Source organism: Pteropus vampyrus, unplaced genomic scaffold, assembly GCF_000151845.1.
Source record: "Pteropus vampyrus isolate Shadow unplaced genomic scaffold, Pvam_2.0 Scaffold20, whole genome shotgun sequence".
Taxonomy (NCBI): domain Eukaryota; kingdom Metazoa; phylum Chordata; class Mammalia; order Chiroptera; family Pteropodidae; genus Pteropus; species Pteropus vampyrus.
Genome location: NW_011888801.1, coordinates 682,916 through 704,856, shown reverse-complemented (window position 1 = coordinate 704,856; position 21,941 = coordinate 682,916). Strand labels below are relative to the sequence as shown.

The 21,941-nt window shown below is 37.3% G+C and overlaps 1 protein-coding gene and 1 non-coding gene across 3 annotated transcripts in view; one reads left to right on the top strand and one right to left on the bottom strand.

Moving 5' to 3' along the window:
* The window catches only part of MCU (mitochondrial calcium uniporter), a 163,431-nt gene extending 142,860 nt beyond the window's left edge, over positions 1 to 20,571 (bottom strand). The window contains exons 1-3 of one of the 2 annotated variants that reach the window (XR_002779192.1): positions 20,409 to 20,571; positions 6,771 to 6,886; positions 6,078 to 6,126 (exon numbers count right to left, since the gene is read on the bottom strand). Coding sequence is in view for 1 of the 2 variants with exons in the window: in XM_011355213.2 (XP_011353515.1) it covers positions 20,409 to 20,555 (147 nt within the window). In the remaining variant the exon portion in view is untranslated. The remainder of the gene's footprint in view (positions 1 to 6,077; positions 6,127 to 6,770; positions 6,887 to 20,408) is intronic. The other variant, XM_011355213.2, reaches the window with a different exon arrangement.
* Positions 4,818 to 4,936, top strand: LOC111736628. The gene has a single exon (XR_002779219.1). It is a non-coding gene; the product is annotated as a 5S ribosomal RNA (ribosomal RNA).
* Positions 20,572 to 21,941: the final 1,370 nt, after the last annotated feature.

The following is a 21,941-nucleotide window of genomic DNA, read 5'->3' as shown; positions in this document are numbered from 1 at the left end:
GTAAACACACAATATGCTGGAAATGCCAAGAAAAAATAAAGCAGAGTACATAACGGAGAAAGGGAGTGTTTAGTAGATGGGGAAAGACTGCATTTTTATACAGGCAGATCATAGAATATATTTGAGCAGACAAGAGAGATAAGATATAAGCAAACCTGCATGTATTCAGGAGAAGAGCATTCTAACTATAGAAAAATGCAAATGCAAAGACTCTGTGAGGTAGGTACATATCTGACATGTTTGAGGAACAGCAAGGAGGTATCACAATAACGGAGTGGGCAAGGGGAAAAGTGGCAGCAGTTGGGGGTCAGACAAGGAGCCAAATGTTCAGCAGTGGTGAGCTGGCTGGCACCAGACGAAGAGCAGATTGTTATACATTCTTTGAATCCCATAGTGGGAGTAATTATACCACAGAAATAGGCAAACACTGCAAATCAGAGGCTTTTCTCCCTCTAGAGAACCAGTTTATCAGTACATTGTAGCCTGTAGGCCACTTTAAGTATAGTCATGTGCCACATATCAACATTTTGTTCAACGATGGATCACAAAAATGATGTTGGCCCCATAAAATTATAATGAACCAAAAAAATTCCTATCACCTAGTGATGTCACAGCCATGGTAATATAGCACAACACATTACTCATGTGTTTATGGTAATGCTGGTGTAAACAAATTACTGCACTGTAATAAAAGTATAGCACATAAAATTATGTACAGTACATAGTACTTGATGATAATAATAAATGACTTACTGGTTTATGTATTATACTTTTTAATTGTGATTTCAGAGTACACTCTTTCTATTTATAAAAAAAAATTTTTGCTGTAAAGTAGTATGCCATTTTACATTGGCAGCAGCCTCATACCACTCGTTTACCTCATCTCTTGATTATATCATTTTCTCTCATGCTTGATCTCATGTTGTTTTGTGTAGTAACATGTTGTACAGGTTTGTAGCCTAGGAGCAATAGGTTATACCATATAGCCTAGGTGTGTAGTAGGCTATACCATCTAGGTTTGTTTAAACGCAGTCTATGATGCTTACACAATGAAATCACCTAATGACAAATTTCTCCTAATACATTTCCATTGTTAAGCAGTACATGACCTGTACTTTGACTTTTACTCTTGAGTGAGATCAGAAGCTGTTGGAAAGGTAGTCTTCTGCCTGGTATCATCACTCCCACTACTCGAGTTCTGACCACAGAGAACAAAGGACAAAAGCAGGAAGACTAACTTTGAGGCTATCAACATAACCCAGGTGAGATATGTTGCTGACCTAAACTCAAGTACCAGTAGTGAGACAGTGAGGAAAATTCCAATTCTGGATACGAAGTGCTGTTCTGATCTGAATCAGTGGCAATAGTAAATAAGCTTCCTGACTGCGATTCAAAGATATCTACCTCCAATCTAAACATGTCATTCCTGGTTCTGAATGAAGGCTGCTAGTTGGATTTATAAAGAGCTTCAAGAAACACAAAGAACCAAGAAAGAGTCTTAGATGTACATTATAGAGCTTCAGATATTAATGGTTCCATTATCATTTGAAATGACAAACATATACATATATTAAGCACCTGTTATATATAAGGCACTGCGGGGGATACAAAAAAAATCTATAACCTAAGATCTCAACCTCAAGGAAGTTACAACCTAAATTCTAAAGTAAATCATTCATATATAAAAAGATACTGATTCAAGGCAGTGACAGTACAAGGTGTATGGTAGGGCTAATTCTAGAAATTGGAGGGAGGGAGAGAAGGAAAAAAAAAATCACTAAATAGATGGGACTTGAGCTTGGCCTTGAAGGATGTATAGTATAAGATTGTGAGAGAGGGAAGAAACGAACAAGTAAGGGCCTTGCAGGCGGTAGATCTGCAAACTAAAAGAGCTAGGATAAAGGTAGGAATGCACCTCGTAGTCGGGGACTGGACTACTCAGGCATTCAGGAGCACGAGGAGATGGAGACATGTATTTGAACTCCCAATTCCATCACTTATAGCTTAGGCATGTTAATGTAGAACCCTCCAGCCTCTATTTCTTCAGCAGTGGCAATTATAGGACGTCATAGGACTAAACTATATAAAATCATGTATGTATGAGTGCTTCACATAACCTGGAAGTTAGTAAGCAAGTCACTGGTTACCAAGAACAACATTATCGTTAAAGAGAGAAAGATAGATTGGAACTCAATTGTAGAAGGCCTTGAATATCAGACTAAGGAATTTGCATTCAATCCTTTCCATTCAAAACTTTTGGCAAGCAAAAGTTTTGCACGAAAAATGATTTCATAAGTGAAATTTTAGAAAGATAAATCTAGCAGGAATATATAGAATGGATTGACTGCAGAGGAAACACTGAAAGAGAGTTGCTTTTTAGATAAAAGTCCAGACACATCATAAGAGTTTAAACAAGGGTAAAGGTAATGATAATGGAAACAAAGTGAAACATAAGTGAGGTGAGAAAGGTAGGTTCCAACTAAGATTTAGTTAGTAACTAAAAGGATGGGATATTGAACTGTACTCTTAAGAAATGGTTAAGATGGTATATTTTATGTTATGTGTATTTGACCACATTTAAAAAAAGAATAGGAAAGTATTACAAAGGAAAAGAGCCAAAAATTAATTTTTAGTCAAGTAACAGAAAGAACCAAAGGTACCAATATGAAAAAAACCATAAAGTCACAAAAAGGAGCTCCACTTGGGGAAAGGACTGTACATTCTTGTTAGGTTTGAAGTGATGCCTTGACAACCAAAAGAACATGTAGAATATCAGAAGGGCAAGACTGAAGCTCAATCACTACGAATACAATCAGTGAGAAGGAGAAATTCTAGCATGTGAAAATACAATAATATATCCAAGTCACAACTTGGCTTATCAGTCTTTACTATAATTAAAAAAATAAAAAATATGGATGGGCACTGTGACTTGGGGACTCTACTTAACACAGATTGAAAAGGAAAAATATATTTTCTGAGGCATCCCCAAAACCTGATTACAATAAAAAGCAGCCATTAACGCCACCTACATCATTCATCTTATAATACTAACAGGATTGTAACAGCTCCAGTAACGCAATGGCAATTTGATAATCCTAAATTCGGATGACAAATATTCTTCCAATATAAGGTTAAGATGTTCAGTTTGTTCTCCAAAATTCCTTACATGTTAGCAGTGAATCTTGTACTATGTACTTTTTCCATAATTACTAATACTTTTTATATACTCTTTCCTTTGAAGTATAACAATATAGAAAAGTATATAAGTTTAGTAAATTTTCACAAAGTGAACACATGCATGAAACCAGTACCCAAAACAAGAAACAGAAAGAACGTAACGAGCACCCCAGATGGTCGCTTCAGACCCCATTCCAAACACTTTCCTCAACCCCCAACAAGGATAACTAATCTCCTGACTTCTGACACCACAGATTAGTTTTACTTCTTTCTGAAATGTATGTAAAAGAATTACAGAGTATGTATTCTTTAGCATTTGGCTTCTTTTGCTCAGCAATGTATTTGTGAGATTCACACATTATTACATGTAGTTGTAGTTTGTTCATTCTGATCACTATTTAATCTTCATTATGTCATTGTACCAGAAACTTATTTATCCATTCTACTGTTGATAGGCATTTAGAAAATTCCAATTTGGACGATTATAATTAGTCCTGCCATGAATATTTCTGTCCATATCTTCTGGTGAATAGAAGCACAAAATTCTGTGTGTATAAATCTAAGAGTGGAACTGCTGAGTCATAGAGAATGCATGTGTTCAACTTTAGTAAGTAAAGAACTTTTAAGGAAGAAATATTTTAAGGTCTTTATAGGGAAATTGGAATGACTAATGATTTTTCAGAAAGTGCTCCCTTCAAAAACTACTTTCAGGAAGGTAAACATATTCAAGTAGGATAGTTGATCCACATTGCTTCCAAAGAAGGCAATTCACTTTAGAATATTTCCACCAGCAATTTAATCTATGACAATAACAGAAGTAACCAAGTTTGTCTTGCCCTTTCTGGAACTGAAGATGCTGAAAATTTAGAAATAAACAATTAAAGAGCCATTAATGTTAATAAAGTAACCACTTTCTTGACTTGTTACAGAATACAAATGTTACAAGTCAGAACTGGGCAATTGTTAAACCTGTACTCGTTTAATCATACTCCTAGAAATTAAAAGGGACTTCAGAACTAGTCTAACCTTCAGGTAGATGCCTTCTATATCAGTGAGCATGCTAATAAACCTTTATTTAATCCTGGAACACAAAACAAACATTAGGCAAAAACTAAGGGAATCTGGATAAAGAACAGACTTTAGTTAATAATAATGTGTCAATATTGATTCATTAATTGTAACAAAAGCACCATATAATGGTGAAATGTTACTAACAGGGGGAATGAGGTGGGTGTAAATATGTGTGCTATCTTCACCATTTTCCTGGAACTCTTAAACTTTTTAAATAAAATTTATTTTTAAAAATCCATTTAAGAATAAATAAATTTATTCTTAAAAATCCAGATTATGCAATATAATCTGCAGATTCAAATACGCCTGCTAAACTTTTCTCAGAATGCAATCCAGATGCACTTTAAGAGCTAACAGACATCTACATGTGTGTATATACACACACACTTTCCGTCTATGGACTTAGACACATAGACATATGGGGGAAGCATTCTATCTACTCTGATTTTGGTTTTGCTCCTAGGTATAAAGTTATGAACAAGGTTCAGATTTCCTTTTTTATTCCAACTAATATAAACTTTTTGAGTATACACTACAAGTACTTAATGAATTATTAAGAAACAATCCCTGTCTATGGCCATGCCATCCTGAACAAGCCCAATCCCATCTGATCTTGGAAGTTAAACAGGGTCGGGCCTGGTTAGTATTTGGATGGGAGACCAGCTAGGAAGACCAGGTGCTGTAGACATAAAAATAAAAAAATAAGGGATTGTAAGCTGACAAGGTCCTTACAATCTGTGAGGTCAACCAAGGGTTGCCAAGCCTAAAAAAATAAAATAATAAAATAAAATAAAGAAAAGAAACAATCCCCCAGTTATCTTTAAACAATAAAATAAAGGTATCCAAACTCCAAGTAAGGTTGATTCTCCAATAAATCATATTTTTGTGGTTTAAATCATTGAGTCTTTGCTTTCACTCAAGGAGGAATAAAGGAAAAGAAAAAGATTGTGCCCTACGACTAGATATAAGACCTAGAGGGAAGACCTCTGGGCAAGGAGCAGGAGATCTAGCTTCTAGTTTCAGTTCTGACACTAATCTCTGTGATCCTTAAACATTTTGCTGAACATCTCTTTTCCTCAATTTCCATGATCTCAAGCCCATTCTAACTCTATTTGTTGCATGAATCAAGAGGTCCTTTCGTTATCACTACTTGGTTATGCCAGATATCCTAATAAAATCTTTTCAGTTATCTGTTTTATAGGCGCTTTAGAGTATCTAAAAAGAAAAATAATATCCTGCCACTGAATGGATGTTTACACCTACTGAGGGATGGGGGTGGAGTGGTGGGGAATATAATAGAAGGCAGACTGAAATCATACATAGCTTTCCATTTCATTAACCTGTATTAGTAATCCCACCACTATACATATATTGCAAATATTTGCTTGCTAATCAGCATTATGATACAGGTCATGGCTTTCTCTTTAGAAAACTATTTGACTTCAACTGTGGTTCCAGAAAGTTTATATCTAAATGCAACTTGAAGTTTGGTTCTTCTATAGCAGGAGCTAGCAAATTTTTTTCTTAAAGAAAGCCAGATATTTTAGGCTTTGTGGGCCATATGGTCTCTGTCACAACTCAACTCTGTTGTAGTAGTGCAAAAGCAGTCACAGACAATATGTGAACAGATCTGTATTCCAATAAAACTTTATTTACAAAAACACACAGTGGTCTCGGCGATAATTTGCCAATCCCTGTTCTATAGTATCAGGGGAAGAAAAATCAACTGGCAAAATTGATTTTATTAAACCACATCATGAGTTCACACTGAAATAAACTGTGTTTTGTTTGCAGGGATAAAATGCTTATGAATCATGATCTTCACATACCTGAGAATGTTCAAGTTTCCCCTGCGTGAACAGGTCACATCACCAATACCTAAGACAGAGCAGGAAAACACTCTCCCTTACATGGTTGTAATGACATAACAGGGGATGTGTTAATTTATATAGGCAAAATTTACAAGGTGACCTGCAAAAGTAAAATACCAAGTTTTAGCAACTTTAGCAATAAATACAGAAATCCACAACTCATTAATGCTAAATATCACTTCTTCAATAAATTAAGGTAAATTAACTCAGATAAATGTCAAGGTGATTGGCTTTCCTGGGAGAGCTGTTCTTTTTTCCATGCAGCCCAGTTGGTTTAGAACAGCAGACCCCTGGTCATCCATAACCTGTTAAATTTCCAAGCCAGAGTAACTAACTGTTTGCACTAAAACAGAAATTCTGATTCTTTCTAAGATGGGATGGGGGTTGCTCACCTACACATGGTCTAATCAAGCCAAAATCAAATCTATCAGTCCTTAAGGTCTACCCTAGTAAAAATGTTCCATTCTGCAATAGTCACCTCACTAAATTCAGCACCATGTTAGCTACCAGCTGTTCAGTAGCAGGCTGGAGCAAAGAGCTGGCCCATAAGGATCAAGCAAGTGCCTTTTTAAAAACTAATCTTAAGAAGTTCCTCTACATGGCTTTGCAAAGTAAGCAAAAACCATGCCAAATAGTAAAAAAGGCACTTACTTGACTCCCACAGGCCAGCTCCACACTCTAGCAGCTAAGATGTCACTGGCATGGTACATGGAGAGTGAGGTGGAAACGATATCTTGCCAACCACTGTGGGAAAGGTAGTGAAAGACCTAAAAGAATAGAAAAAAGTAAAGTCAATGTCAAAGGTAAAGGCCCTCCTGAGCCTACTGACGTGGGAACCTCAGCATATAATGCCAAAAAAGAAAAGAAAGTCTGAAAAGATCTTGTTTAGGTCAATCTTAGATGCCAGTTAGTTATGACAGTGACACTTAGGACAAGAGGGCACTTTTAAAAGAATGAGTTATAACCAGATTGGTTATAAGAACCTCTGAAATGTACTTTTTCTCAGGGAAAAAAAGTATTGAATCTTTAATAACCACATAACAAGCTTATACAGATGTAAAATAGAGATGCCAAAGCAACAACTCATAAACCAATACTTTAAAAATAGTTTTAAAAAAGGGAAATTTTTTCACCCCATCCCTATGCTTCCAGCATTTAAAAAACAGAACCATAATAAACAATGAAGAAATAAGAAATGTTTTTAAAAACTTAAGGGGATGTTGACAATAGAAGACTCAGGCTATTCAGGTTCATTCAGGAACTTCCATCAGTTTCTCAAACAAGTTTACGAAACTTAGAAATTTTGGTGCACTAAAAAAAACTGATTCATTTGCCTAGCCACACAAACTCTCTGGTTTAGAAGTTGTTTCAAAATACCTGACACTTGGCAAACTGAATCAGAGATTATTCAAAAACAAGAGCAATTTTTTCAAAGCCTGTTCATACACCACTACCTTCTCTTCCCATACCAAATTCCCAACTCATACTAATCATGGGTAAAATAATTTGTGAAAAGAAAATTTGTGTGATTTGCAAGAAAAACACCAATAGTGAATAACAAAAAATCATTCTTAATTAGCATTACTGTCACTCCTTCTATCTAATCATACCTACCTCCCGCTCCCCAAAAAAATCTCTTCTTTTACTTACAGGTCCATTCAGCACCCTTAAGAACCATAATGGTAGAAACAGTGCATTTAATCATTCTTGAGGCACCAGAATCCATCCAATAAGGAAAAGCAAAATAATCTAAGTTTTCATTCTAAATAAGTTTTAGCCTAAAGACTATTATTGCGTTATCCCATAATTCTAATATGCTTAAAGTTGAGTCACATTTTTAAGGTAGTCTGGTGATTCAAGTTGCACAGGTCTCAATTAATTTAATTAGAATGAGATATTCACTGTTAATAGCATATCTGGCCAGACTACATCTTGGGTGCCTAAATAACATTTTCTTCTCAATTTTGGCTGTGTTTGCCTTGCCTTAGCAACAGTCCCTGGAAAGCATCCCATTTATTAGTGTTTCCCTTGCTGCATCAGCATCTCTGGTTAATGCGCTATTGCAAATCATTTGGAGGAACAACCTGAATGAAGCTCTGTACTGTGTATTTTGCAAAATTTTTCAAACCACTATCAAAGATGTTACAAATAAAACTGCATGAAATTGGGGAAAAAAATATTTATCGGAGATTGCCTTTTTAAAACAATTACTACAAGGTAAATATACACTGGCAAATACATATATGAGATTTATTATTAAAACAATTATTTCATACCACTATCTGCCTCAAAAAAAACTCCCCATTCTCAGACCTTGTTTTCCTTTGCTCCACAAAACCATGACACAATTCAAAATAGTCTTTTTATCATTTGAGACACATATTATTTTACAAAATAAAGAAGATAGTCCCCAATTGCGAATTATTCCAAACACACAGAAAATAAACAATAAATACCAACATGTTTCCATCAAAAAACTTGTCTGCACTTGAAAAATCTGAGAATTTTAATGCTGTAAACCAAGTTTTTGCTGCAGCAGCTCAATCCCTCGTGAGCTCACTGTATTACAGCAGATGCTGTTCTGCATTTTGCACAAGACATGTTCATCTGTCTAATGAAACATTACTCTTCTCTGTCTTCTCTTGGGAAGTACAAAGGGGTTTTCCCAATTATGTGATAAATGAGGACATTCCACACCAAAAAAGGAAACTGGCTATTCTGAAAGTCAAAACAACATTCCTAGTCTAACTTTAAAAATGACATAATATATTCCTCTTTCCTTCCTCCCCTCAAAATATTCAGTTAAGAAGATTTTCAGTCAACAGAAGAATGGTTAAATATGTGAACTAGAGAATGAAACACCACAGAAAAGTAAAATTATGAATGACGTTTAAATATTTTTTAAAAGTATTAAGCAAAAAGAACAAACTACATAAGGAAACATACAGGGTAATTATCTTCTTAAAGTTTAAAACATGCTTACAATACTATACAAGGCATATGTATATAAATATACATAGTATAAATACATGCATGGGAGTGGTAAACACCAATTTGGAGAAGATGTTACTTTTGAGAGACGAGACAGAAATAGGAAGGCTTCTTGGGGCAGCAATCATAGTTGTAGTTTTAATTTTTTAAGCTAAAGGAAATACATTATTCTACTTGTTTTTATAGACATACTTCATAATTTTTTTAAACAGACGTTCCCCTTGTAGGTTTGCCTGAACACAATATAATTTCCTTATGAAAGATCTCCCCCACATCCCGCCAAAAAAATAAATAAATAAATAGATAGATAGATAGATAGATAGATAGATAGATAGATAGATAGATAGATAGATAGATAGATAAATAAACCTCTGGTGATGGAAGGGCCTTTTCAAGTGAGATTCTTTGAGAGCCTGCTCATCAGTAGTTATCTTCTGTCTTTTCTTCCACTAGTGCTGCTACTTTCTGATGCTGGCTGTGATGTGACCTTCAGAGCCATAACTCAGGGCCCCAGCATGTCCCTACTTTTAATCTAACCAAGAATACTCATTTTAGGCAAGAAATCTATTACAGTTCCCTTTAGTTTTCCCCCTTCACTGCTAAAAGCTCTAGCAATCATTAAAAAGAAAGCCATTTTATATTTAAAGCTCACCCGACTGTGACACTTGGCCAAGCTAGTAACTTGATTTCATTCTGACTCAAATGCCAATGCAGAATGAGATATTAAAATTAAAGAAAGTACTGACTAGAGTTCAGTTCTCCACCTGATAAGTGAATATTCCAAAATTCTGCAATGTTATACTATACTTCTATTTTATCATCTCAGTTATGCTTAGACAACATTTTGTTTTGAAGCTGAAGTCAGAGGTAGAAGTGAAAAAAAAAAAGATTTCCTTTTTGGGGGGTTAAAACAAGAACAAAATAAAGAAATAAAACCCAACTATTAGCATGCATACGTGCAATGAGACTTTCACACAGAGTATACCCTTGGAATCCCCTCGAAGATAAAAACAAAAAAAATCACTACCACCTCTTCCTGATCAGAAAAGTCGTTTACCCTGTCTATTCAGCGCTTCTAGCACCAGGAGTCAAAGATCAGAGAAAGAGGGGCAAAAAAGGAGAGAAAGTGACAGACATTAGCTGATATTCTTATTTACAAAGGAAATGTAATTTTATCAAAAGCAAATCAAAAACTTTCAATCTTTTCGTTAGGTTCTTACTACTCCTTCCACTCCAATCAATCTGTCTTTAAATACTTCTTTAAAGTATTCTGACATCTATACTGTTTTAAAATGAAAAATAGGTTTTATCACACTTGGCCACTTGCCACAGCCCTGCTTCACAGCAGCTAGCAGAATTCTGGCAGTGCAAGACACAGGATACGGTGGGGGCAGAATGGAAATACAGAAGATTGCATCCAAAATAAACACCTCCAAAAATCTGTCATCTTTAGAAATATATATATGTAGCAAATCTAGAATTGGCAGCACCTCTTTCAAATAGTTCTTTTCTCTCTTCTGTAGTGCCCAGCCCTTCACCTTTCCCTCATCTCCCCTACTCACTCCAAATACTCACCAGGTAGATGCATTATGTCAATTTCTTAAATTTCTTACACATAATAGCACTACAGTTTTTTTCATTACTATTTTAACTTAGCATTTTATATAGGCTTGCTTGTTTCAGCACAATCTGTAAACTCTTTTTCTATGATTCCCATCACCGTAGTGTCTAGGCACAAAGGACAAGATGGTCCATGGCTGCATTATCCACAGAGTTGAGGATTTAGACAATGGTCTCTAGGACCTTTTAACTCACTGACTCCAAACCTGACTGAATGTCTATGTTCTTGACAGTGTATTAGGCTCAATTTACAGAGTTTGGGAAAATAGACTACTATGGGCAACTAATCACTTACTAAGGTTTTCACACTCTGGATTCCTCTAGTGTAATTACAAAAGAAAACAGAAACATTTTCTGTTTCAGGCTGGCAGGCCACGACTCAGAATTAACAAATTATTGGAACAGTACCATCTTACTTCAACACTCCAACATTAACTGCTTTTTTCCTTCTCCCATCTCTCCAACTCTGTGGAGTCCCCACCACATCCTCATTTCTTCATCCACTCCCTCAGTAGTTTGGGTTGGAAAAAGAAGACAAAAGAGAAAGATGAGACTAAAAGGCATAAGAACCTGTTTAAGGGGAATGCAGGGTAAACTTTCATCAAGATGTGAGAAGTAATTATACAAACTGTCCTGAAAAGGAACTAGAAGGCTATTTTTCTTCACTTCAAGCCCTTGACCCTTGTGAGAATAAGCAAATATGCACTTGAGTTTATGATTTTTATACAAGCCACCCAATGAAATAACACAAAAATTACTTATAATGTGTTATATAAAAATGATATCCGTCTTAGGATTAAAGAAGCCCTTTAAGCTCACCTAATCAAGCATCCTTATTAAGACCAAAGAGGTTAAGTCACTTGCCCAAGGTCAAATAGCAAGTTAATGGAATAGAAAAGGAAAAGAAGCTTGAGTCTAACTCTATTATACCACATGGTAACTAATCTTCTTCAATTACTTTATTTTGGTGACTGGGAGAGACACACACACACACACTTTACCACTTCTATTGCTTCATTTATTTAACTACTTCACAAACTAATAAAAAATTCTGTGATGGTACAGCAATCCTTTGCTCCCATAAGATTTCAAAAGGCTCACCAACTACATTGCAAATACAATCTCCTCTGGTAAAGCAGATATTGAAATATCTCTAAAAAAAAGTCATAGTTATCAAATAAATAGATACTTACCTTTGTATTATGATACCTAGAATACCGAAGAATATGTGTTTTCTAAATAAAGCAATCTATTAAAGTACCTAGTCAATTAAAATGCTAGAGGGTAACTCCAAAGAACTTGTTCTCAATTATATATTTTTATTTTTATACCTCTCCTGAGAAACTGGGGTGACAGAAGCAGTATGAATCTCACATTTACATTTCTAATGTGGAAAGAAAGGTTGCTAAAATTTTACTAAGAAAAAGTTTCATGCTTAGAAATGACTATTTTTTTGTTGTTGTATTTTTGAGATAAGATCATCACACATACAATGCTCAATAGTCCTTAAAGGGAATCAAATATTACAAAAATGAAAAATTAAAAGGAAAAATGTCAAAGAAAATGACTCAAAATCTTTCTCTAATTAATGAACATAATGTTACAAGTATCTGCTTTGGAAGGGTATAACACAGAACATAATCTTTCAACAAAGATTTGCTGAGTGCTCATCATGCTATGTGAACTTTTTCATACTGTTGTGCAAATCCTTCCAGATTCTGATTATACGGCATTTAGCAAGGGAGGCAGGAATATGGATAGGTGGGCATCTAATTTGATATATAAATTTAAAAATCATTTTAAAATAATTAAACCAGGTCAGTACATTTTTATATACAAAAGTAGAGTCACAGAAAAGACAACAAAGCAGCATTTTTAACGTGACTGTAAAAAGAAACACACAAAGTTGCAGCACCTCAGCAAAGAGTCAGATAGGCCTTGAATTGAATTGTTTTTCTACCTGGTACTAGCTGATAGCCCCCATACAATCACCAAGTTCTATCAATTCTACTTCCTAAATCTCCCTTCTCTCTATTCTTTTTTCTATCCGCAGTGCTATCCTAGTTCAGGCATCTCTTGCTTGGTCCATTAAGATGTCCCTTACTGGTCTCTCTGTCTTTCTGGTCCCATCTTCTCCAGTCCTGCCTTCATACTGCTGCCAGAGTGACCTACCTAAAAGCACAAACCTTATCATGTGATTCCCCTACTTGAAATTCTTCAGATGCTCACCTATTGAATAGTAGAATTTTTCCAAACTGCGGTTTAAATTACAGAATCAATTTAAGTGAGTCCCAACCAGTATTCTTTAACAAAACAGAACAGAAATTATGTATGTCTCATAAATAATAAAAATATTGTTTCATAAAACTTAGTTTTATGCACACATACATATGCTGGGTCATAATATAAGATGTATTTCTATTGTGGGCTGAGTTTTAAAAAAACCACTGACCTACATAATAAAATTTCAACTCCTTCGCAAGTCCCTTCACAGCCTGATTCCCTCACAGTGGTGAAGGGACAGGCTCTGGAGCCAGACTACTTGGCTTTACATACAAGGTATGCCACTTGCTGTGTGATCCTGGGCAAGTCATTTACCAGCTATGATACTGGGTAAATCACTTAACCAGTCCGAGGTAACTCAGTTACACTATCTGTAAAATGAAGATAATATAAGTACCTACTCATAGGATGGCACAAGAATTAAGTGAGATTATTTATGTAAAGTATTTGGCACATGGTGCACCTGATAACTATTAATTACTACTGGTATCATTACTACTGTCCAGCCTAATCTCTGGCTATTCTTTCCCATAGTCCAGTTGTAACAAACGAATGACTGTTTCTCAAAAATGTCTTACTTCCTCATACTGTCATGTCTGATCTTGGTACTGCCTGGAATGTGGACCAGATCTTTCCAATCCCCCACACGTTATATTTCTGCATATTTCAGCGTAAGCAAGCAGCTCCACCCCCCTCCCCACCCCCACCCCGTGAAACCACTCCCACTCTCTGGTACTAGCTGACAGCCCAACTACATTGCAAATACAATCTAGGTAGGTTTAAGTGCTCCCACTGAACCATCGTAAGGAAGAAAATAAAAGGCACAGCCAGTTACAGTCTTGTTTGTCCATGTCTCCTGGTCAGATGACCACCTCGTAGGCATCTCTCTTACCCAGCACAGCATCTCACAAAGAATAAGAGTCTGACAGATATTTTCTGAATGACTCCAGGTTACTTAACCTTTCTAGGACTTGGTTTTTTCATGTGTGCAATGGGAGTAGTATTTTGCCTGAGGATTGTTGTGTAGTATACTGTACAATGACAAAGAAGCAATGCTTAATAATTGTCAGGTCTACTAGGTGGGAACTTTTAGAATCCTAAACTAAATAACAAAGATCCCTAAGAAGCATACCTTATACCAAGCTAACACCTAGAGGGAAAGGTGGAGAAACAGATTTCTGAAAAGTAGTCAGGGGAAAGGATGGTGATACCTTTTAGAAAAAAAACATGGCTGAAGGAGCAGATGAAAAGGAAGGAGGACCCACACAAACACCTAGCATGGTACAGCTTTAATTCTAGCCAGATCGAGGATTATATCTCAGCTCCAAAACATCTGTTTTGTCCATCTTTGCATCCCTAGCATTTAAGAAGTGAGCCCATCTCATTCTCAATTTCCTCATCTATAAAACTGGGATAATAATACCTCTCATAGGATTATAGTGAGAATTAAACAAGGTAACACATGCCCTCAGACCTTAAATGCTTTCTTCTGTATCTACTCAGTCTATACAGGTCAGGCAGTTCAAGCTAACCTACATGCTTTCCTGTTATTTGACAAATTGTCAGTCACATTAACTTTCTCTAAACTAAAGTTTAAAGCAAAACAAACATTAATACTCTTAAACATCCTGTAATCCGACTTACTACAGATAAATAAGAAGTCCAAAAGAAAATTATCTTAGAAGGCAAAAAAGAAGTTTAAAGGATCATGTAACCTACAAGCAGTGCAGTTTTAAGACTGTATGTTTAAGAGTGACCTCTGGACAGCCTCATACACCTAAATAGGGTCTTCAACAATTTTCTGGTGACTATTATAACTGCTCCCCAAGCAATAAAGGGGACAATAAATAGTAGGAAAAAAAATATGTAAAAACTGAAAACTTCAGTAACAAAGCATAAAAGATAAACAACCCACTCTTCTGGATTAATAAATACTATGAAAGCCCTTAAAGAACTTTAGGAAAGGCTCTTATTTTTAAAAGAACTGCCAAAATTCAATGTCATATTATTGAATTATTCCAGAACGGCTTTAGAAAAAGTTCAGTTTTGACATGCTATTAGACCCAGTTGGTAATGTAATTTACCAAGTTCTACTTTTATCAATAGAAATGATTCAAACCTATATACAGTATATGGGTCAATAACTCACTAAACTTATTAAAATTACTTTGCTTAGAGTCAACTTTAATTTTTACACAGGCTATCTCACTGCAAGAATTTAACAAAGTACAGTGAAATAAATGGATTATTTGTTGTATTCAACCTGCAGAGGACAAGTTTTTAACAGGTGTCATCAAGCCCTATCTAAATCAAGGAGTAATTATTCAAGACTGAGTTTGAGTTTAGGTTTGAGTTGGAAGAATTTGACCCCGATTCTCTTTTTTAAAAAATCAGTCTCAGCTTAATCGTTTTAAAAATGTAACACAGAATTGTGTGATTTTGTAAAACAAAAAAAGAACTGAATGGGAAAACCAGCAGACGTGTGAGACATTTTCAGCTCCGTGGTAACTTGCTAGGCTACTAAGGAAAAAGCCATTTTACCACTCTTGCACTCCTGTTTCCTTAACCTAAGGTCTTTCTGAGCTCTAAATATTAGGATTCTTTTAAATACATATCCTCCATTGTAACATCTTAGTTTTCCTAAAAATATTTTGTTCCAGTAATTCTAATATATCCTTGAGCCATGATAAAATATTAATCAAATAAAAGAATGTAGGATTCCCAAATATTGAGCGGCAATCTCGAAATCTTAAAAGGTAATCTTGCCCTTAATCACAGAAACACAGTAATTTTAAAGAAAACCCACAGGGGCGCAAAACTAGAATATAAAAAGAAATAAAAGCAACATCTCAGCAGTTATTCAGATAATGTGCTGTTCCTGAAGAAGACCATGACCACTCCTTGATTTCAATTTCACACATGAGGCAGCCCCAAAACCAAAAATAATTCACATCTATTTTTGATGCTGCACTGTCTATTTAGATTTCCTCTTGGAGTAGAGTTCCAAAAAGCATATAGAGCCCCTTGAGATTTAGAAAAGTTCAAATAATCAAAATTTGTCGAATAAATCCATATTTACTCATTCAAATATTTTGTGGAGTTCAAAATAAGCAAGATTTTGAGATAAATAAAACGATGTTTGCTTCTTTAAAAACTAATCTGCTCTAAACATATTTATACAGACCCGTCAAACTCTTAATATTATAGTACAGGGGTCCCCAACCCCTGGACCAGTACCAGTTCATGGCCTGTTAGGAACAGGCAGCACACCAGGTGATTGGCGGGCGAGCCAGTGAAGCTTCTTCTGTATTTGCAGCCGCTCCCCAGAACTATCACTGCCTCAGCTCCACCTCAGATCATCACACATTAGATTCTCATAGGTGCACCAGTCCCTGGTGCAAAAAAGGTTGGGGACCACCATTATAGGAAACTAAATGACAAATCTAGAATCTGATTCAAACATATATTCCTAATAACTTGGGTATTTATCATACTTTTGCTGGCTTTGGACAGAAAGCTAGTACCACTATAGACCCAATGCAATGGTTTGTCTCTATCATAAATTCTCTCCATCATAAAGAAGCATAATATACAATCAAAGACAAAACTGGCAATACCAAACTTAAAGCAATTACCCAAGTTTTGCTACCTAAGCAACAGGCCATTAAACAAGTCAAACCAGGGGAGGGGAAAGAGTACACCTTTTCATTGGTTAGTGGACAAAAGGGTGTATATTCAATTAATGCTTGTCTGAGTGTCACCTATACCCAGCACTGTGCTGGAGTTGATGAGAGACAGAAAGGTAGTAAATATACAATCTTTGCCTCATCTTTTCAGTAAGATAAGGTACCATAAATGAAACATTTAGAGAACAAGACAAGTCAGTGTCAATCTGTGAACCGAAAATAATAAATTCTATCAATTCTGAGAGAACAAAATAGAATAGAAAGGGATTAAGAACCAGGAACCACACCAATTAAGATTCAGAATAAGACTTCTTGAATCCACCTCCATTTAAAAGAATTTTAATCCCAATTGTCATTAACCACATATGTAACCTAAGTCACTTCCCTCACTTCCAATTAGGTCAGTTTCCTCTTCTGCAAAGTGAGGATGAGATTCAAAGGGGAGTTGTAGGTCACAGTCTCTAATCTGAAATGTACCTCAGAGGTTAGAGGAATGAGTAAGACTGAAATTCAGCTACAAGTACTGCATAAACATTTAGTATGGATATATGGGACACTGCCTTGTAGAGTAATTGTGCTAAGGGTGGATCTGGCCTAGTAAGATTGGGCCAGACCATGAGGAACCCAATTAAAGAATTGTGACTTGCCTCTGTGTCAGGCAATGTAACCCCTGTTAAAACTGAAATATCTTTGCCAAAGAACTACAATGTGTAAAGTTGAAAGGGACGACCACAAACTATAACAGAACAATGATAGACTTAAGAAAACTTGACATTTAGTAATTCAGGATAGCTGTTGACCATCTAGGAAATGCCAACAATCAGGCTGTCATAATCAGCCTGATTTAGCAAAAGAATTACACAGTTTGATTAAGCAAAAGAATTGCACGGTTCACAATGAAAGGCAGTTCCCTCCTTAAAGAATCATCCTTGAAAATAGAAGCCACCTTCACCAACCACACAGAAAGGCATATAATAAACATTTTATATCAGTCTTAGTTACAGTCACAAATTAGGGAGCAATAACAGGTTCTTCACAAAGGAAAGGAAAAATTCCAGTAGATGGTGCTAAAAATATTGACTAAGCCCCTGCACCTGTACTATTTACTCAATTGAATAATATTTTAATGGGAGGGGGTATGTTTTGTAACTTCACAGCCACATTTACCAATTAGTTGAACTGTACTGCTTTGGACTCATTCTTCACACAGAATAGATGAATTTCAAAACACATGCCACTCAAGCAAAAAGTTAACCAGTACTGTAACTGGTAATGCCCCTGGCTCTAATTTACAATACTTACTACAGCAGAATAAAAGTGGCACAAGCTGGACTTGTGATCTAGTTCAATGCAGAGTGCCATCTGCTGCACATACACAGGATGTCTCCTATGCATGATTCCACCTGAATGTCTCTCAGGGACCTTTATAAGAGCAAGTTGTTTGTGCCCATATTTGCCTAACACATGTGTCTTAAATCAATATCTTCTGTAGAAGAATTTCCATTCATGGGGTTTTGAAATAACAATACTTTCCTAAGAAACAGTAGTTAATTTATAAAGGAGGAGAGATGTAAAGGAGCAACTGCACTTTATAATCAGAACACAATAAGGGGGTTAAAATATCTGGAGTGTATTGGAGTCCTAAAACTCCATATTAGATGTATAATCCTGATCAAGTCTCTCCCATTCTAGGCCTCAATTTAAACGAATCTCTAAGAGTTACCTCTCAAATTGAGTCTTGTGAGGAAACAGTAACAGATGGAGACAGGTGTATACATGATGGCTTCAGAACAATCGCCAAAAAAGAGAGAAAAACCTTTTTACATATTTTAAATAATCGGGTACAACTTTTTTTCAAAATCCTACAACTCTAAGTCCACTTACAAGTCACCAGTCCCATAATACTTCTGCCCTTCAGAAATAACACTGTACTTTAATGGTGCTTTCAGTTACAAATTCAGCGCATCACTTTTACGCACCCCGGAATAGCACAGAAGAACATTTTCAAGAAGTTACCCACACAAGGAAGAAACAGCCTGACAGATTCGCATAGTGGAAAATATACAAGGCACTAATTTTAAAATGCTAAATGAATACCACACCCAAATAGTTTTAAAAACAAATTGTGCAAAGTCAGAAGATGAATTATCAAAATAGAGAGATAAAGACAATTTGTGAAGCCTTTAAGTTGTTTGAGAAAGAGGGAGGGGAATACAATGATTTTAGGGTGGCCTTATGTTTTTAAGAGAACAAAACACATAACTGGAGGCTATGAAACATGCAAATCTAAACTGAACTGTGGAAAAGCTCGGCTCTCACCCAAAAGCTTCAGCAAAGCAATATGTCAGTATGCCAAATATGAAGTATGCCAAATTTTCTCACAAGAATAGGATAGAGTCCATACCTAGGGCTAATAATGACAATACCATCTTGCATTGAGTGCATTAGTTCTTTCCATAGCTCTTTCAGACACTTAATTTTTTGCTTTCATGGGGTCTTTGGAGTATCCTCTTTGAAAACCTCCAGTTCAGCTTCCTCTCAAGAGCTATGTAATCAGAACAATACAGGTGTATGTATTTGTTGAGGGCCGGAGGTACCACTTACTTTTATCAGGCTGTCGGCAGTAATGCTCTCATTACCACACTATACAACTTAGCCCTAGGAAATAAAATCTACACTCTTTCTCTCAGAGTTGGCCAGAGACCAACATATATGGGTCTAGAAGTCCAAAGGAAGAATAGGACCTGCTGACTTGTTTGGTCAAGAACTTCATGGCAAGTTGACCTCTTGCAACTGAAAAAAAATCACAGTCTCTCTCACACACACACATCCCAAGTCTGTTCAAATAGAAGCTCCAGTTCATTGTCAGCCAATGAAATAAAGCAATAGCTGGTTAAGACAACTACCAAATCCCTGTCTCTGTGTACAACTTGTCATATTCGCTTACCCTCTGCCTGCTGCCCACCCTTCCTTCTTCAGGCACGCGTGAACAAGCTTATGAATCAGCCCTCCAAAAGGACCACCGAGGACCTTTAAGGACCGGAGTGGATGGAGCTCGCCTCCTGAAGCAATGCAGCATCCATCCAAGGGAGCTGTTCCCCGTGCCTACACACGCAAGAAGTCACAGAGGGGGATAAAGTTTGATTTTCCTTCTTGCCCATTCCCAAACGGCCAAAAGAGGACAAGAGAGCGACCCCGCTAGGGTCCTGGGTTGCTCTCCGGGGACAGTTCCCAGAAGCATGGCACTGCCACTCTCCTGACACATACACAAGGCAGCCGCGGCAACTCAGGACACCCAAACCCGCCCAGAGGAGGAGGTAAAGGGGACAAGTTGCACGGGGCTCAGTTTGGGAACTAAGGGGCAGAGCTGTTAAGATAGAAGGAGGGAGGGACCGAGATCGGGGGCGGGTCAGTGAGAGGTTCAAGTCCCGTGCCTTCCCCGCCCTGGTGTCCCCAGTCCTGCGGGAACATCCCGCCGTCGCCCCTCCTCCTCCTCCTTCTCCTCCTCTCGGCTTCCTCCGCTCTCCCTCCCTTCCTGGTCGCCGCCGCAGGCGCCTGAAGGGCACGGCGGCTCCTCGGTGCCCGGCAACCTCGGGAGCGGCCGCGAGTTCAGGTAACTCGCCCGCTGCCCCGGCGGCCTGCCTGCCGGAGGCTCCCACACGCCAGCGCCGCCCCGCCCTCCCCGGAGCCGCCGGGCGCGCTCACTCACCGTCCGGTGGTGCTGCTGCTGCCGGTGGCGGCTGACGCTCAGCCCAGGGAAGCAGCCAGCAGTCAGCGCTCCGCAGCCGCCGGCGCCCCCGCCGCCGCCCCGGGAGGAAAGGAGCAGCAGGAGCGATCTACCTGCGGCGGCCGCCATCTCTCAACTGGAAACGGCGCCGACCCAGGCAGCGCAGCGGACGGCCGGGGCGGAGCTAAGACCCGCCACTCACCGGCGCCAAGCCAACTGCAGCCCTTGACTGAATTGATGAGGCGGGGCTTCCTGCAAGGTCCAATCCACAGGCGGGAGAACCACACTTGAGGCTGCCTGTCACTTCCAGAGTTATCTATTGTGGGACATAGTCAATTACGGGCAAATTCTAGGGAGCTGGTAATTGGCATCCGAGCCCCTCAGAATAGCAGCAATAGATATGGCACATTCGATTAGGCTAATCTGCACCAAGGAAACAGATTATTTGTGCAAAGCTTTGTACTTCGTGAGTGTTCTAAGTTGGCAAAATAGGTACCAAATTAATAATCATTAACTAGGTATGCTTGGAATTCTCAACGACACGCCCAGAATTATCATTCGTAACTGGTGGCATTTGGATATGCTGAAATGAAAACCCTATATCGTGGGGTGATCTAATGACCGTGATAAGTAACATAGTATAGGAGGGGTAGAATGATTATGATATGGAAGTCCCAGAATGAGTACATGCCATCAGAGTGAATTAAAAGACCCATACACATTTCAAATACTCAATTCATTTTTACAGCACCTTTATACTGATATTCTTACACTCTCCAGAAGCAACACTATTTTCTTACCACCTTTGACCTTGTGTGCACTTATTAAACTATAGAAACAGAACATATTAGTAATGTAATAAAAATGTAAAGGTTATTTTGATGACTTTTTATAATATAGCTAAACTAGGCATTAGAATAAACTTTGGAATAAGTCTTGATCCTTTTCTCTTGAAAAATACTTCTTTTCACAAGAAACGAGCTCATATTGAGAGCTTATTAAAGACTGAAAAAAAGAAGTTTTGGAGTTCCTGAATTTCCTCAGAAGAAGATTTCCTTGTTGTCTATTATTATGAGTTAGTTAATTCTCACACCTCCTTTTAAAATCCGGGTTAGAGAAACAATTTGGTAAGCAAATAAAAGTATTATTCTGAATTTTGGAAAACATTCTTGTAGCCTTAGGTGATAAACAAAAATGCACAAGGACAATTTTATTGTATCATTTTTTCTAATAACATTCTTTAAAGTTGACTGAGATTACTCTAGAGATACTAAATTAATCAGCAAAGTAATCAGAAAAAAAAACTTAAAAACATCATAACTTTTGAAAGTAAAAAGTTGAAGAAAACTTAAATATCTTCCAGTAGGGAATTGGTTAAAATAGAGAATAACTTCATATTCAGAGCTGGCCAAGAATAGCTAAATAATGAAGTGGAGGTTTTGATTTGTTTAATCCTTCCACCCCACCCCAGAACAGTAGGATGACTGGCTTCTCTAGGAGTGACTATCATGCCAC